The following is a 15,763-nucleotide window of genomic DNA, read 5'->3' on the forward strand; positions in this document are numbered from 1 at the left end:
AACACAAGCTTAATAATGCAGTTGAACTGAGTGCCATGTCCTTAAAAGTCACGCTGAGAATAACCGCATTGCCAAATGAGGAATGAGCACTCTTCAATTAAAAATAAAGAAGGCAGTTTTAAACTTTAGTTATGTATTTCCAAAGAAGCTTCCAATTTTGGCACTGACAGAATTTGCAGAGCCTTTTTGAAGTTTTTGTTTAAAAGTGAGTAAGAAATGCAAAACGTCATAGTTTGAAAGTTTGGGGTTTTTTTAATTTAGTCTATTTGATTTGTACTTTGCTTCTGTGATTACTGGCTCATCAGAGCTTATGCCAATATGTAAATTTCAGTTTCTACAGGGAAAGGATAATTGTTTTTGAAGGCTAATTGGTTTTTAATTTGTTTTCTGTGAATTGGGTTTTTTAGCCAGTGCCTTACAAGGAAGCATTTTTCTTTTTTTTTTTTTTTTTAATTAAAACATACAAGTATGTTGGTGTTTGTTGTTATAAGTAGGTGTCTTAAAATGATGAACCCTCTAAGGGAGAAATATCTTAGATATAGGACCTTTCTGCTTTTATTGGAAAACTTAAGCAAAATTTTTTGCATTTCATTTTATTAAGAGATTTCTGAGAAGCAGCTTATGGTTAGTTAGTTTGTCCCATATAGGTAAGCTAGCTAATTACATTTGAAGTGTTTGTTTTAATGCAGCAAGAGCATAGTAAAAAGTAAAATAAGATCTTGAGTAATTTTTTTTAAACTTGTATGTACAGATCTTAAAATGCTTTTCTCTTGCTATTCTGAAATTTTTATAGAGAGTGGAAAATGGTGACTTCAACTGGATTGTTCCAGGAAAATTTTTGGCATTTAGTGGACCACACCCAAAAAGCAAACTTGAAAATGGTATGGTGTATATTTTAATGCTATTCTATCATCTTATTTTTTCCAGCATGTTAAACAGTTATAGCAAATGAGCAGAAGATAATAGAGGTTTATAGATTAATTTTCATCTTCAGAAATAATCATACAGTGAACATTTTATATACAATCATAGAACTTAATTCCAAAGGTTTTGGAATTTTTTGCTAGAAAAATTCCAATTCTGTCAGTGACTTTCAGTGACAAAGTGCCTGAGAAATTCAAGTCCCTTACTTTTCTCCTGGAACCTGACACCTGATATGATAAGTATGCAGAATTAAAGGTGAGTTGCATAAAACAAAAGAGACTGTGTTAAGAGTTTTGTAAAAAAGGCCAAGAAAGACTTTTAAAAGAAGCTTGCCTTTACTACTGAATGAAGATTCTTGGGATAATAGGAAGAACCTATGTGATTCTAATGGAATAAAAAAGAGAAGCTTGACTGACAGAGGGTAAGTAGAGATTCGGTCCAGCTAAAAGGAAAGTCAGTCATTTAAAAACTACAGTCAGATATTTGCTGAATTTCATCTTATTCTTTGTGGCATGTCACTTTGTTTATGGGAGCATGTTTTCTGAATATCGACCTCCTTTTTCTTCTTATTTTTTTTATCCCCCCCCCCCCCCCCCCCCCGCCCCCTTCTGCTCTCTTATGTTTCCTTTATGTCTGGAATGTGGCTAATTCCATAGTGTCCATTGAAGATTTAAACAAAATCCAAGGAGAACATATTTAGGTTGGTTTGGGTTTCTCCCGCAATTACTGTTCCAGTCCCTTATTGCAGAATTTGTTCAAAAATTACTTAAATTGTTCCATGGAATTTGGAAAACCTGTGTTTTATTTTTAACGTGTATAACTGAAAATTACTGAATTAACACTAATGTTTGAAATCCAGTTATGAGGCTACAAATAAGCCTCACCTGGGTGAGTGTAAGTACACATTACAAAGCTACGTTTTTCTCATTTGTTGTGACTCTAATTGCATTTACTAATACATATATGACTTGTGGAAATTACCCATGTTTTGTGAGGAAGCTTTTGGACTTTATTTGAACAGGAATAAAAATTCTGGAAATAAACCAGTGAGTCTGGTCAATGACAGAACTGATTTTTGTGATAGCTATGTAGTTCCTGTGTTTTGTTTATAAGACTTAATTGTTAATGAAAAAGAATAAACTACATTTTACATACATACATCCTATAGACATGTGTGCATGTACACACACTCCGTCACACCCTCATTGACAGAGAACATCTATTTGGTGAAAGTGTCCTAAACAGTTGTGGTGTGGTTGGTCTTTGACTTCCATCCCTGCCCCCCCCCCTTCATCTAGAGGATCCTTTTGTCTCTCAACTGAATAAAGGCACTAAAGCTTTTTTACTTCACAGTGGATCAAGAGTATTTCTGGTACTGCAGTTTATCCTTTGACTGTTCCTCTTGTCCATAGTATAGATCACCAATCTATTTTCCTCATAAACACAGTGTTTCCTCTTAAAGCATGTTCTTATTCTTTGATCTGCAGTCTGACTGTAGATAAACAGCTGTTCTGGAATGCTGAATTCATATATATGTGCCTAGCTTTATCTATAAAACCCTACTTGGAGAGAAGAACGGGCTAAACAGGAGACAGTACAGTGTTTCACATATACTATGCTTCAATTTTTTTTTCTGATCCTTTTTTTTAATTATAGTGGTCTTCATGAGCATTTTGTGGACAATTTTTATATCACTTAACATGTTTATTCTGAATAAAATATTAAACCATTTTCAGTATTAGCATGTTTATTATTCAAAAAAGGTTTTGGGGGCACTTTTGATTAGTAGGACTTTGAACTTCATCTATGACATTAAATGATTGTAGCTTTATTTTTTTATAGGTTATCCTCTTCATGCACCTGAAGCCTACTTTCCCTATTTCAAGAAACATAATGTCACAACAATCATAAGACTAAACAAAAAAATTTATGAGGCAAAACGCTTTACTGATGCTGGTTTTGAGCATTATGACCTGTTCTTCATAGATGGAAGCACACCAAGTGACAGTATAGTTCAGAGGTTCCTGAACATCTGTGAAAATGCTGACGGTGCTGTTGCTGTACATTGTAAAGGTATGTGCACTTATTTATTTCTCAGTTCAAAATAAGTATAAATCCATAGAGTTTTTCCAGAAATAAAGCATTTAAAAAATAACACTTTCTGATTGTGAAATACTGCTTAATGATACTTGACTAAGTATATGACAAATATTTGTTATTTTCATATGCATATTAAATTCTTTCATCCTACACTACTACTTACAGTAACTGACAATCTGTTGTTCATTGTTCTGTTTTTTTTTTTAATATCACTTGAAGGCCTGAGTTTTAGTTGACGGAGATTTCTCTTTTGCATTAAGCTTTCACAGCATTATGATAATTGGCTATGAAATGCAAAAGACTAAAAGGTTTTCTTTGTGCTTTTGGACTGTTCTATGTTTTTCTGTGGAGCATGACTTCCACATTTCAAGTTAATGTGAGTTATTGTGATGCCAGCATTTTAAACCAGCCTATTTCAGCAAATCAGCCAGAAAATACACAAAACATGCTTAGTCAAGAATGATTAACAAAGGCTTTGAAGGGTTCGGCTTGATTTATGTTTAGAGTTGTATAAGGACATTGTGGTGACAAAAGTCTTGCTGATCTGAAACAAGAATAGTGCTATTCATAATTTTTCCATGAACAATAAACATGCATGTCAAATATAAATAAGTTTATTTGCTAACAAGTTGTTACTGTGGCTAGAACCCAGAAATCCTGGCATTAATAAGCTGCACATCTGCTAATTGACTCAATGAGAGTATAAACTATCGATTAGCAGGAGTAGATTGTTACTCTCCAGGCTTAGTTGCTAAAGGAATACAATATACTTCTCTAGTGACTTAGATATGTGCTTGCTAAACTGAAGTATTTTTGGTCTTTCATCTGACCATTTAATAAGCAAACCAACAATCTCATTCTTTTTAGGGTTTTTACACCCTTCTAAATAAGCCTATATGAAGTTAAATCAATAGTTAACTCAGAGTTAATGTATTGTCTGTAGTTCTATTGCAGAGTTATTCCAAGCACAGCTTCCACACCAGAAATTGCTTGTCCCAGAAGTTATAGAATGGTTTAATGCAAAGGGTTGCTATGGAAAGTTTGTATGTTATCAGGAACTTAGAGAAAAGAACTGAAGTCTTAGCAATATATGCAGTTGGTAGATGTGACCTGCAATTTTCAGAGACCATTTTCTTATTCAGATGTACATTTAGCATAGTACAGGTCTTGGTTATCTATTTGCATGTTGCATTCCTTTTGCACTTAAAAAAAACCAAAGCAAAACTCCAAGCCCCAAACTCTCTCTCTAACAATACTTCCCCTTTTTAAATGATTCTTCAGAGCTAGTCTTCCAATATATAGTTATGGAATGTCACTCTTTGTGAACTTTTACCTTCATCCTTTTACCTGAGTTGAATCATCTTTCCAAAAAGTCACAGCAAGATTTAGTTATTGGTTAAATGTAAAGAGCTTGTAGTTGTGCACAGAATTGTCAGCAAAGATGTCTGGCTGCTTAAAGAGTTTCCATTTAGATAGTTGTTGTTGCATAAACAATACCTGGCCACCATGAGACTGTAAATTGCAAATATCGTATTTGTGGGAAAATAGGGTTTAAATGGGGAGACACTTTACTAGTAGATAAGGCACAGGGCTAGAAAGAGATTAATTCTTACTCTATAGTTAGAGATTTGTCTGATAGTAAAAGCTAATTTTTTTCTGTCTCTATTCTCCCCTTAAAAGCAGGATTAGTTTGTGATTTGGGGGGCAATGGGTTAAATTATTTTAAGCTATTGATATATAAAATTATAAGCTGGCCAACATTCATTGCTGTTTATACAGATAGCAGTGAATAGTTTTGCAGGTTGGTTTCACAACAAAACTGATTCAAAAAGAAAAAGCCACTGGCTGAGAGGATACATGCTGCTATCTGTTGTGATGTGCATGCACATGTATTTGCATGCATTTGAACTGTGATTGGTAGAGTATGTGTGTTGGCCTCTCAAAGGTACTTTGATTTTGTTTTTTACTGATTTTATAAATATGAAGTTTGTATCCAGCTTGGTCATGACTTTTTTTAAAATATCAGCCTTTTTTTCTAAAAAAAAAAAAAAAAAGAAAAGTTTGAAGTACAATTGTATACGTGCCAAGAGTGATCACTTGTTGCATGTGTTCTTCAATCCTGTTAACTTTATAAGCATGATATATTTGTTCTTATATCTACAGCATTGAAATCCAATTATGTGATAAACGGGATACTGACTCAGAAATTCTTTCTTCAAATATTAACATGGTGAATAACATTGCAAAGAGGTCTTCTCATATCCCGTACTTTAATTTGATAATTATGAAATGCCCATGACTTCTTATATGAATGTTGATATTTGTGTTTCTGTAGCTGGCCTGGGGAGAACAGGGACACTGATTGCCTGTTACATAATGAAACACTACAAGTTCACACATGCTGAAGCCATTGCTTGGATAAGAGTATGTCGACCAGGCTCTATTATAGGACCCCAGCAACACTTCTTGGAAGAGTATGTATACCTTCTTTGCTACTAAGAATCAACTGCTGCTCTACATCCTTATCCATCTTGCACTATTTATAGGATATACTTTCTGTCTGCTGACATTGTATATTACTGCCTGTTGCAGTGTATTTAAGGTTAGTTAATTTGGGATTGAAGTCAGACTTACTTAGTAGCAATTGTCTTCTCTGGAGTGCTACAGGTTTTGTCACCTTACGGGGCGGAGGGTCTCAAGGCAGCATGTTTGTGTTCCAGGGGATTTAGGAGTTAAAGACAAATGTGTTGGAAGTGTAAAGTCCAGATGTAGACAAAAGATTAACTCAACAGTAAGGATTTATTAAAGTATTAACATAGAAAGGATAGACTTTACATACTTCATATATAGCCTATGATGACACTTAAAATGAATCTTAAACAGTATAACGGATATGTTTTTTTCTTTCTTGTAACTAAAGATTAAATAAGTATGTGGTGGACAGCTTATGATCTCTGTCAGATTCCTAGCATAATGTATGAAGCGTTTCTGATTTGGAGACAATAGTCTTTAGCAAAAGAAATGTATGGTTTTAATACAGCTTCTTCTCAAAATTGACTGTATACTTTGGGTTGAGAACATTTCATGTACAGATAATTTGAATGGGTGATTCAAGGTTTGATCCTGACTGGAAATGAATGACAAAATTGCACTGGCTTCAGTGATGTAATTTCGTAGTGGTTTCTACATTGTGCATTTACTATTATAGTAGTTATGCTGATATTTTTGAGTTGACACCGTGATGATATTTAGTTGGAGGCATTTTCACTGTTATGAGAAAAAACTTTTTGAGAAAATCCACCACAAATGTGTCTCTTTTTGGAAAAAAGAGAATGCAACAGCTCTGCTAGATACTGTGTAAATACACAGTAAAAACATGCACTGACATTGCATCTTAAGATCCATAGGATATCAGAGAGAAAGGAGGAGTATTACTGTAATTTGTAAGAGAAACTGAGCATGAATTCTAATTCATTTTCTAATTCAATTTCTAATTCAATTTCATTAGAATTCTAATTTATTTTCCAGTGCAACTGAATGGGCAGTCCTTTATTTGAGAGGTGGGCTACCATTATTCAAAATACTGTGAATCACAAAGTTTCACAAACCGCAAGTGCTCGCTGAAGGCAGAGTAAACTTCTCCACACCATGCTGATGCTTGGATGATGCACTCTTAAAAATAACTCTCACAACAGAGCAAGATTAAGAGAGAAAGGTAGTAGATAGTGTGATTAGTAAGTGCTGTTTACTTGAAAGATAGGAAAAACAGGGCCCATGTCTCTTCTGCAGTTGTGTAAAAATACTTGGTTTGATTTTATAGATAGGCAAAGATCCTTCAGATTTTTTTCATTCATACCTATGTTATTCATAGCTAAGAGCTGTAGTATTGTTCAATAAGAATTTTCTATTGTCCTAATGGCAATAGATACCTGTTTTGACAATCAGACAAAATTCAAGCAATGTCACCAGTAGTGTCAAAATGGGATTGAGAAAGAAGGAGCTAACATCAGTTGCATCATTCTAATATAAAATATCTTGCCCTCAGGGCTGCAAAGTTGCATCTGACAAAAAGGTAAAATCTTGCAACTTTGATCTTCCCAACCTTCATAGATGTCAAAGCTTCATCTCTGAGGTTCTTTGAGGTTTAAATAAGGGAGGTTTGAGTAGGTTTTTTGTAGACACTCTCCCACCCAAGTATGTATTGAATCAGTTTGTTACTATGAATGCAATTAATCTTGAAAGATTTCAAAGGTATTTAAATTCAAGCATGTTTTCTAGGCTACTTCTGTTAGGTGGAATAAATGGCACTCCCTCTCCCCCTCACCCCCTCCTTTTCCCTTCTCTTGATGTTTTCTTGGGAAGTAGTGAAATTTTTCTGGAAGTGCTTACCTTTCCCATTTATTACTGAGCAAGTTTAGACAGTTGGCTCAGACTACTTGCCTCTTAAGCTTTGCTGTAATACTTTATTTTCAAACAAAGAAAAGTTTCCAGTGAAAGTATATCCTGATTTAATTCCTCGTTCTTTTTCCTCTGTTCAGTATAGGAATTTAATTTTGCTACAATAATATGTAATAGGGTCTTAGTTCTTGGATGGAACTATCGTGACTGGTACCTACCCAGCAAACTTCCTTATTGAGGAATAATGCAGTCTCATCAACAAAAGCCTGCTTAGCCCATGCACGTTGTAGCAATTAATTTTTTTTTTACCACCTGTCTGAAGGATATAATCTTTCATTTTCTGAAAATTGATACTAGAGTCCTGTTCAACCTTACATGATTATGACCACTTCCATTGTGCAGGTCAGTTGTAGTTTTACTACACAGTATCTGTATACACAAAACTCATGCTAATAAGTTGGAAAGTGCTGTATCATCATTTAGTCTACACATTACGTATATAAAAGCATTATTTTATATGAATTTTTAAGTTGTGTTTTAAAAGCCTTTAAAATACCATTGCAAATTCCTGTTTAGTTAATCTCTTTTCCCAGTAGGATTTTGTAAAATGAAGTTTTAGTACCTGTAACATTTCTGTGATGGCTACAGACTTTTTTGGTGATTTGGGGGGCAGGGGGAGAGTGGGTGGTTGTTGGTTTTAACCATTGAAAATGATGATTTTTTTATGATAGACATTCAATTTTTTTTTTCCAGATGAAGATGTACAGAAGATTCAAGTGTTGGCAACCTGTAAGAGTAGTGTGTTTTCATATTGTATTTTATGTGTATGCAGATTTGTTGATATGAATTGATTTGCTTTTGTATCCTAAAGGAAGCAAGCAATGTTATGGCTGGAGGGGGATCTCATCCGATCAAAGCAGAAACAACGAGTAGTTGATGGAAACTTTAACAGAGTTCTTTGTGGCTTGAATGACATTTCAATCAGTGACAGCTTGAATAAAGTACAAGACTTGGATCAATACAGGGAGGTAAGAGTTCGTAGGAAAAACTTCAAAGAAGCAGAGATAGAGCTGATCTTTTAATAACTAGCTATAGATAATTTTTAGGTTTTTTTAGGCTTTTATTAGTACTAGACTGCTTTTTCACAGCTAAACTTTTTTATAGGTCATAATTAGAACAAATCTCCACTCTTAAAAAAATCAAAGAAAAGAGAAAGCTTAGGTTATATTTAAAACTGTTACAGATCATTTTGCAAACTTCAAAAGGTTTGCATTATTTCAAGTCATTCTTTCAGGGTTTTCAGTTGTTTATTAGAGAATGGAGGAAAAAAAAAAATCAGTTTTCCTCCTGGAAATCTATTTATTCCAAGTTTCTAGCTAATAATGCATGAGTGTGTAGATGTCCATCTCTTTATCAGTGTTATGGATTACTGATGTGATGTGTAGATTTAGGGTAAGGACCTTACAATTATTTCTCAGAAGCACAGACATGAAGTGCAAACTAAAGTGAACATACTTCTGCTTCTGGGCTAGTAAAAATCTTAAACTGTAGTTTCCTACAGTATCTGAGAGAAGCAGTTTAGAGAAACTATGCATTTGATTAATTCTCTCTTAGCTCTGTAATAACTAAAGAGCTTTTATGCTGCTGATGGAATCCTTTACTTGATGTAAAAGACCAGGGATGTAGTAGGCACCTTCTTCAGTTAGTTATTACTATAAATTAAAATAACCGTCTATCATGTGATCTGTCATAATCTGGAAGAGCACCTTGAATGCATTTCTGTAAAAGTACTATTTCCCTTTTGGAAGTTCAATTTGTGGCTTGGAATGTGTAAAGTTAAATATCTAGATTACTAACTGGAGAATATAACAATGTGTAGAGATGATCTTGTATGCCTAATGAAAACAGCTGGCACATAGCTGGATGGTAAAAGTAATGTTTTTGAATCTGAGCTACTACTACAGCTTTACTGCTTCCAGTATTTAAAGCAACTTACTTGCAGGTAACTGAACTACCTGTACACTGTAGCAGCTTATGTACAGATCCACAATATAAACCACAGTGCTGCTTTTTCTACTGTAACCCTGTCCGTAATATGTGTATTTCAGTTTTTTACAGATGTCATATTAAAGCTGTTTAACATTCAGTTTTCAAAACATTTAACTTATCTCTTTATTTCTTTGGTTATTTGGTTATATTGCAAGACCTCATTATACTAGGCTCTCTGGAAGTTTAAAACAAAGTAATGTTCCCAGTCCCAAAAATGTGTAAGGTCTAAGAATCAGAGGACAGAACAGCTACATGCAGTAACTGTTGGGCAGGTAGAGACAGTGAAACAAAATTTATCAGCACTGAGGCTGAATGATAGGTAAAAATGGCCTAGCATATAATGTTCAATGAAATCTAGCTAAAATATTTATATTTTCCTGTAATTAATGCAACACTTGGACCATCACATAATTTGATTAACTTCTATTGTATTAATTCTGTCAATCTTTTATCTTGGTTAATGGCAGAAACTATTGTTCTGTTTTATGCAGAGCAGTGAGGTCACTTAGGCACAATAGGAACCGCAGTAATACAAATATTTAATCTGAGGTCAAATGAAGCATCATTGGTATAAGTTTTTTTCATTTGGCAATTTAAAAAAAATCACAGTTCTCTTCTTGCTTTGTGTAACTTTCATATTCCTCTGGTACTTAAGATACTGTCTCTACTTAATACTTGGGACTTCGAAAAGTCTGTTTTGAGATCAGTCAGAAATTATAAATAGGCATTTAAACAGTGTTGGCATACACTTTTAATATTTCTTAGAGTTTATAATATTTTCTAAAGCTAGAAGTAGGAGAAAACTCTGAAATCTGGTCTTCCTATATTACTTATTAAGTTCTCATAGGGAATTTTTTTTCAAAACTATTTTTCTAGAGGTCATGAGAACTTTTTATTTTTTTAAAAAAATCTAGTAATTTAGGGAAGTTGATTTTTAGCTTCTCTTGCAGGACACACAACTTTTAGATAAATTTTTTCCTCATCTTGCGCATATCACAAAATTGTGTGTTACTGCTTCCCTTCCACATTGATGATAACTTTTAAAATAGTTAGGGAGGAAGGAGTTGGAGTTTACATGCTATAAAAACAGACTTCTGTGAAGTAAATAAATACTGGCATTAGACTCAAGCATCCTGAACTGACTTTGAGGTCAGATTCTGAAAAAAGCCTCTGTGAATGTGCGTTCGCCTACAGTGACACATTTAATTTACTGGAACTATGGAAAGACAGAGTAGTGCCCCATGTATGCAGAAGACTGTAGATTAGCCTTTTAAATTATAATCTTTGTGAAGGAGGTGTTTGATACTTTGAAACTGCACTACTCCTAAGGATTTGATATATTTCCTTGCTTGCATACTTTGTGTTTCCCAGAATGATTTTGAAGAAAAAGCAGGTGTGGAAACTCAGAATGGCATTACGCAGGGAGATAAGCTTAATGCCTTAAAAAGTCGGAGACGGCCATGTTCTGCTACAACTGGAGCTCTGAGGTAATTAATTTATTCTGAGGTAATCTGCAATTTTAAATTCAGTCTATGCTATCAGATCTTTATGGCAAGTACATGGCCTTGTTTAAGGCAGTGGTACTAGCTGTACCACCTTCTGTGGTGGAAACTTCTCTAGGTATGTATGTATTAGTTGCAGATTTGGTTTATGAATTCCTCCCCACCCCCCGTCTCCCTGTTCAGGATATCTACTTATTATGTAGCAGTAAAAAAGAAAGTAAAAAAAAAATCTCAAACCCTTCAAATTTATATCTATCTAGCATTTTAAAACTTATGTCTCAAACAAAATATTCTTCAATGAAATTAGTTATTTTTCTATAATTACTTTTCTGTACTCCTTATATAAACTTTGAATTTTTCAGAACCAGTAAAAATGTGAAGTTTGAAAATAAACCTGGAGTACCTCTCTGTTATTTAACCTTAAATTAAAATAATGATTGTCAATAATTCTTAACTCTTGTTAGGCTTGTACTTTAAAGCCAGTATGAGACATGCAAGTATGTTTTGGGGGAGACAAGAAGCTTTTTATCGTTTGGTAAAGATTGCTGCTTTTATTTCTTTAGGTTGCAAGACATGAAACTGCACACCAGGTCACTATCGCAACCTTTCAGGTATTAACTTTAAAATTATAGTTCTAAATGTATACCACTCAGGTCTTAAATTTTCAGTGTTTTGAATTATACTTCCACATCAATTGATTAGCAATTTCAGACTTCTGAGAAGTGGCAGGTAACAAACTTTTTTAAACACCTGTGGGGGGCAGACAGGGAAATCTAATGGACAGAGGGCTACAGCTCTACTTTGGGGGTACCTTGAATTCTTCTTAATAATTAGCACATACAAGTAATTTCCTCAGTCACATTTTCTAATATCTGTGCTGTTATGCAACGAAGGATGACTAATTAACTCATTACCACTTTATCTCTGTAAAATTAAATACTTGTCTCAAAAGCCTAAATTGGCTACATATTTTCTGTGTATCACAATTTTTGTCCTGTGTGTTTTAGTAGATGAATTGGAGTTATTACTTAGTGGATACAATCAGTACTTTTTTTTTAGAAGATGTACCAGATAAATATTTTTAGTTCCTTTTCATATTTTAATACAGGGTCCTCACTGCACTTTACTACATGCTTTGTTCAGAACTTTCTGTGGAGCCAATAGAACCAATAGTTTTTTCTCATCTTCTAAATGTTTCTTTCATTTATGACCTGTACTAAACTCAAATCAGTACGGACGGTGCCCCCCAAAAGAAAATAAAACATAGGGTGAAAATTGACTTAATTTTAAGAGTTATAGGAATGGCAGAATTGAGTCTTTTGGTTTTGTAACCATTGCATCTAAAATACAACATGTAAGACAAAAGATCTGTCATTATAAAGCATTAATACTGAAAAGAACACATTCTCTTCAGTGTTGTGACAACCTGGATTTTTGAGATGGATTACTCCAGATGTCTAACCTTGGAGATGTCTGTTTACTCTTTCTTAGTGTGGAATTAAAACTATTCCTGCTCAATGTCATTCCTTCTGTGCTTTTAGTTGGAGTCTTGTACCCAAGGTCTTTCATCCTTTACGAGCTGATCATGCTAATAGCCCCTGGTCTAAGGATGGAGAGAATTTCATACTACTGTGAGGCTATTTGTTTATTAGTTTTTAAAAAACTAATAAGGACAGCTATAATGCTAACATTTTTGAGTAGTCCAGTGTACCATACTTACAGCTCATTATCAAAATATGAAGAATTTGGTCATTAAGAGTCCCACCCTAGAAAGAGCTGTATGTTCTGTGCAACTTTGTAAAAATGTTCTTGCTGGCATTTGGAAATGATGTTCTTCTCATGAAACCTACAGTGTTGGGTTTTTTCCACTTGTACTTGCTTTATAAGCACAAAAAGTATTATTTCTCAAATTTACAATATTTAAAATTTATAATCAAATTTACAATAAATTTGATAGAAAATGGATACTTAGTCTTCACATATTATTAAGGTGAAAAGTAGCCTGTAACTGTATAATAGGGTACAGCGGGGAAAAAACTTGGGAGTGGGATATTCGAAAAGTTTTTTTGAAAAAATATTTGAAAACAGGCAAACTGTTGAGTTTTTGCTGGTGAGTTCTCAGTACTCAGACTCAAGAATTCCCACTTTTTAAAATACTAGTGTATGTATTGAAAGACTGTATGTGTTTGAGATTGTATATTTCAATTATAAAAATCTTGCTTCTCACTAAAACTCTGCACTCCTTTTAGACTGAATACTTCAGGTAGCACAGAAGGATCCATGTCTCCTCTGAAGGCCTCCAAAGTGATGGCAGTTAATTCACCATCTGCAGAAAGAATAAGCAGAATTCCCACATCCTCAGGCTCTAACATTAAAAGGTTTTTTTCTTCTTCTCATTTTGGTACAAATACTTGCTATATACTACAGTGGTTTTCAGCACATATGCAGTCTATGAAGCGCTTGCGGTTCTTGGGTGTAAGAAGGCTCAAATTTACTTACAAAGTGATTTGCTGTTCCACTAGCCAAACTTTAGTTGCCTGCAGATATAAAAAACAAACAAAAACCAAAACCTAAAGTACTGGTACAAGGGTTTTGGTGGCATTATATCAAGTCAGAAACAGTATTATGTTGCTCAGGTTTTGGTTTTGTTTTGGTTTTTTTTTTACTCATCTGAGTTTATAGAAGTTTTGCAAGTATTCCCACAAGTCTTTATACTATTAATCTCAGAAAAATACTGGGTGGTAATTAGTATGACTTTTATGAACCCTTGATTTATTGCTATTTAATTCCATTATTACTATTGTACTAAGTAATTATGGATGTTAAATGAAATTTAGAATGATTGATGCATTTTTAATAACTTCTGGGCACAAATATTTACTTGAAGAAAATAACTAACTTAAAAACATATTTCAGGACACTCTATATTTATTCTCAAATTTTATCATATTACTTCTTGGTTACCTGAAGACTTGTATCACATTACTAATTTCAAGAAACAGAAGAGGAGTTCTTAAACTATTACATGTACAGAAAGTACTTCAGTGTAGATCAGCCACTGCCTAAACCTTTTAACACAATCTCCTGCACATGCATATGGTTTGATAGAAGTGAAAGCTGGCCATGGTAGTGCTTGAATAAACAAAGTTTGGGAACTGCTGACAAAGAATTCTGGTTTTCATTATTTGAGAGCTAGAAGATGAACCTGTGTGCAAACACAAATTATTTCAGAAAGGTCTATGTTATTCACCTAATGTCTTCTGAATTGTCTGTTATTTTTTTGTATATATCTGTACATACGTTGTGTGTATTTTTTTTCCCTGCATGTGTTTTCCATTCAGCGTTTCCATAAACTCCAGGCTAGCCAGTTCTCTAGGGAACCTGTATGCTGCTTCAGATGATGATGAGACCAAAATGACATCATCGTCCTCTAGGACAGGTTTTTCTGTAAGCCATATCTCCAGCCACTTGAATGGCAGCTTGCAGCTGTCTCACAGAAATAACCATGAACTGAACAACAACTTATACAACAGAAACAGCAGTAGTGGCAACAACCTGAGCAGCCAAACCAGTTTTCACAGCACCGTGACAGATGAGTACGCATCAAGCTTCCTTTATGGGCCTTACAACTCCTCCAGCACGATACCAGACTCAATCAATTCCTGTAAGTTCATAGCCACAACAGCACTTTCAGGCATCTGACCGATGCTTATCTCCCTTGCTTCTGTTGCAAAAAGCTGTTGCAAAAAAAACTTAACCCAGCATAATTCTCTGACTTCCTTTAATGTTTCTGAACAGCACCTTTGTCTGTTACCTTTTTAAGTAATTATCATTTCAGCTGCTTTTTTTCCATCTCTTTCAAGCACCTAGATCATAGAGGCTTCATGAAAATAAATCACTCCTGAACTTAAGCTAACACCTTTTCTGATATCTTTTTTATGGACCTTCTTACCCTTTAGATTTTTTTTTTATTTCAAATTATCCATAGCATAGTTTATAAATTTATTATGTATCTTAATCTTCACGCAGTAACAGATTTAAAGAGACCTTTGTACATATCATACTAAATGGAAGGTACAACATTCTTAAAGACAGGGCTTATTTGAAAGATGAGTCCACTTGACTTGAAACCTAGTCATTTTCTAACACCAAATGTGAGAAGTATTTTAGAGCAAGATATTTCTGATGGTCTCAGCATTTTAGCTTTCATTCCTCAACAACTTAGCTGCATTGGGCTTATGTTGTGCCCTTTTTCTGTGTGAAGAGTCTGCCTAAAGAGGATACATGGATAAATTAATGCAACTTAAAAGTGATTCTATACAAAATGCAGAGAAACTTCAGTTATGAAATCAGAAACAACTTCAGCTATTTTAGGGGAAAAAACAAACATTTACTACTATAAAACTAAAAAAAATTAAACTATCTGCTTTCTAAAGATTTGATATCCTACTAATTATATAAATTAGTGCAGTGTTTCTAGTAGAATACATTGCCTACAATTAATTGAACCTGTCAGCCTCTGTCTAGTAGTACTGACACTTCCAATTTTTATTTTTTTAGCTGCTGGCAATAAAATTACCTTCATATAAAATTAACTTCAGAATATTACACCTTTCTTTTCTGTTTCCTTACCACTGATAAATTGTTTCAGTATAAAGTTTTAGTGTTATACCTGCTACTGTTTTTCTGAGTGTGGCAAGTCTCCTGTTTTAAAAGAACTAATACACATATTGCACGTAACTAGGATGTCAGCTGAAAAGATCATTTATGGGTTGTGTTCTCTTTTTCCT

General features: G+C 34.1%; 1 protein-coding gene across 1 annotated transcript in view; it reads left to right on the plus strand.

The window, feature by feature from the left end:
* CDC14A (cell division cycle 14A) overlaps window positions 1–15,763 on the plus strand; it is a 67,081-nt gene that overhangs the window by 41,770 nt on the left and 9,548 nt on the right. The window contains 9 exon segments of the mRNA XM_052802642.1: window positions 794–881; window positions 2,767–2,997; window positions 5,360–5,498; window positions 8,294–8,450; window positions 10,843–10,958; window positions 11,537–11,584; window positions 13,223–13,351; window positions 14,315–14,575; window positions 14,577–14,637. Coding sequence (XP_052658602.1) covers window positions 794–881; window positions 2,767–2,997; window positions 5,360–5,498; window positions 8,294–8,450; window positions 10,843–10,958; window positions 11,537–11,584; window positions 13,223–13,351; window positions 14,315–14,575; window positions 14,577–14,637 — 1,230 coding nt within the window.

The sequence above is a fragment of the Harpia harpyja genome, chromosome 11 (assembly GCF_026419915.1).
Source record: "Harpia harpyja isolate bHarHar1 chromosome 11, bHarHar1 primary haplotype, whole genome shotgun sequence".
In the NCBI taxonomy this organism is placed as follows: domain Eukaryota; kingdom Metazoa; phylum Chordata; class Aves; order Accipitriformes; family Accipitridae; genus Harpia; species Harpia harpyja.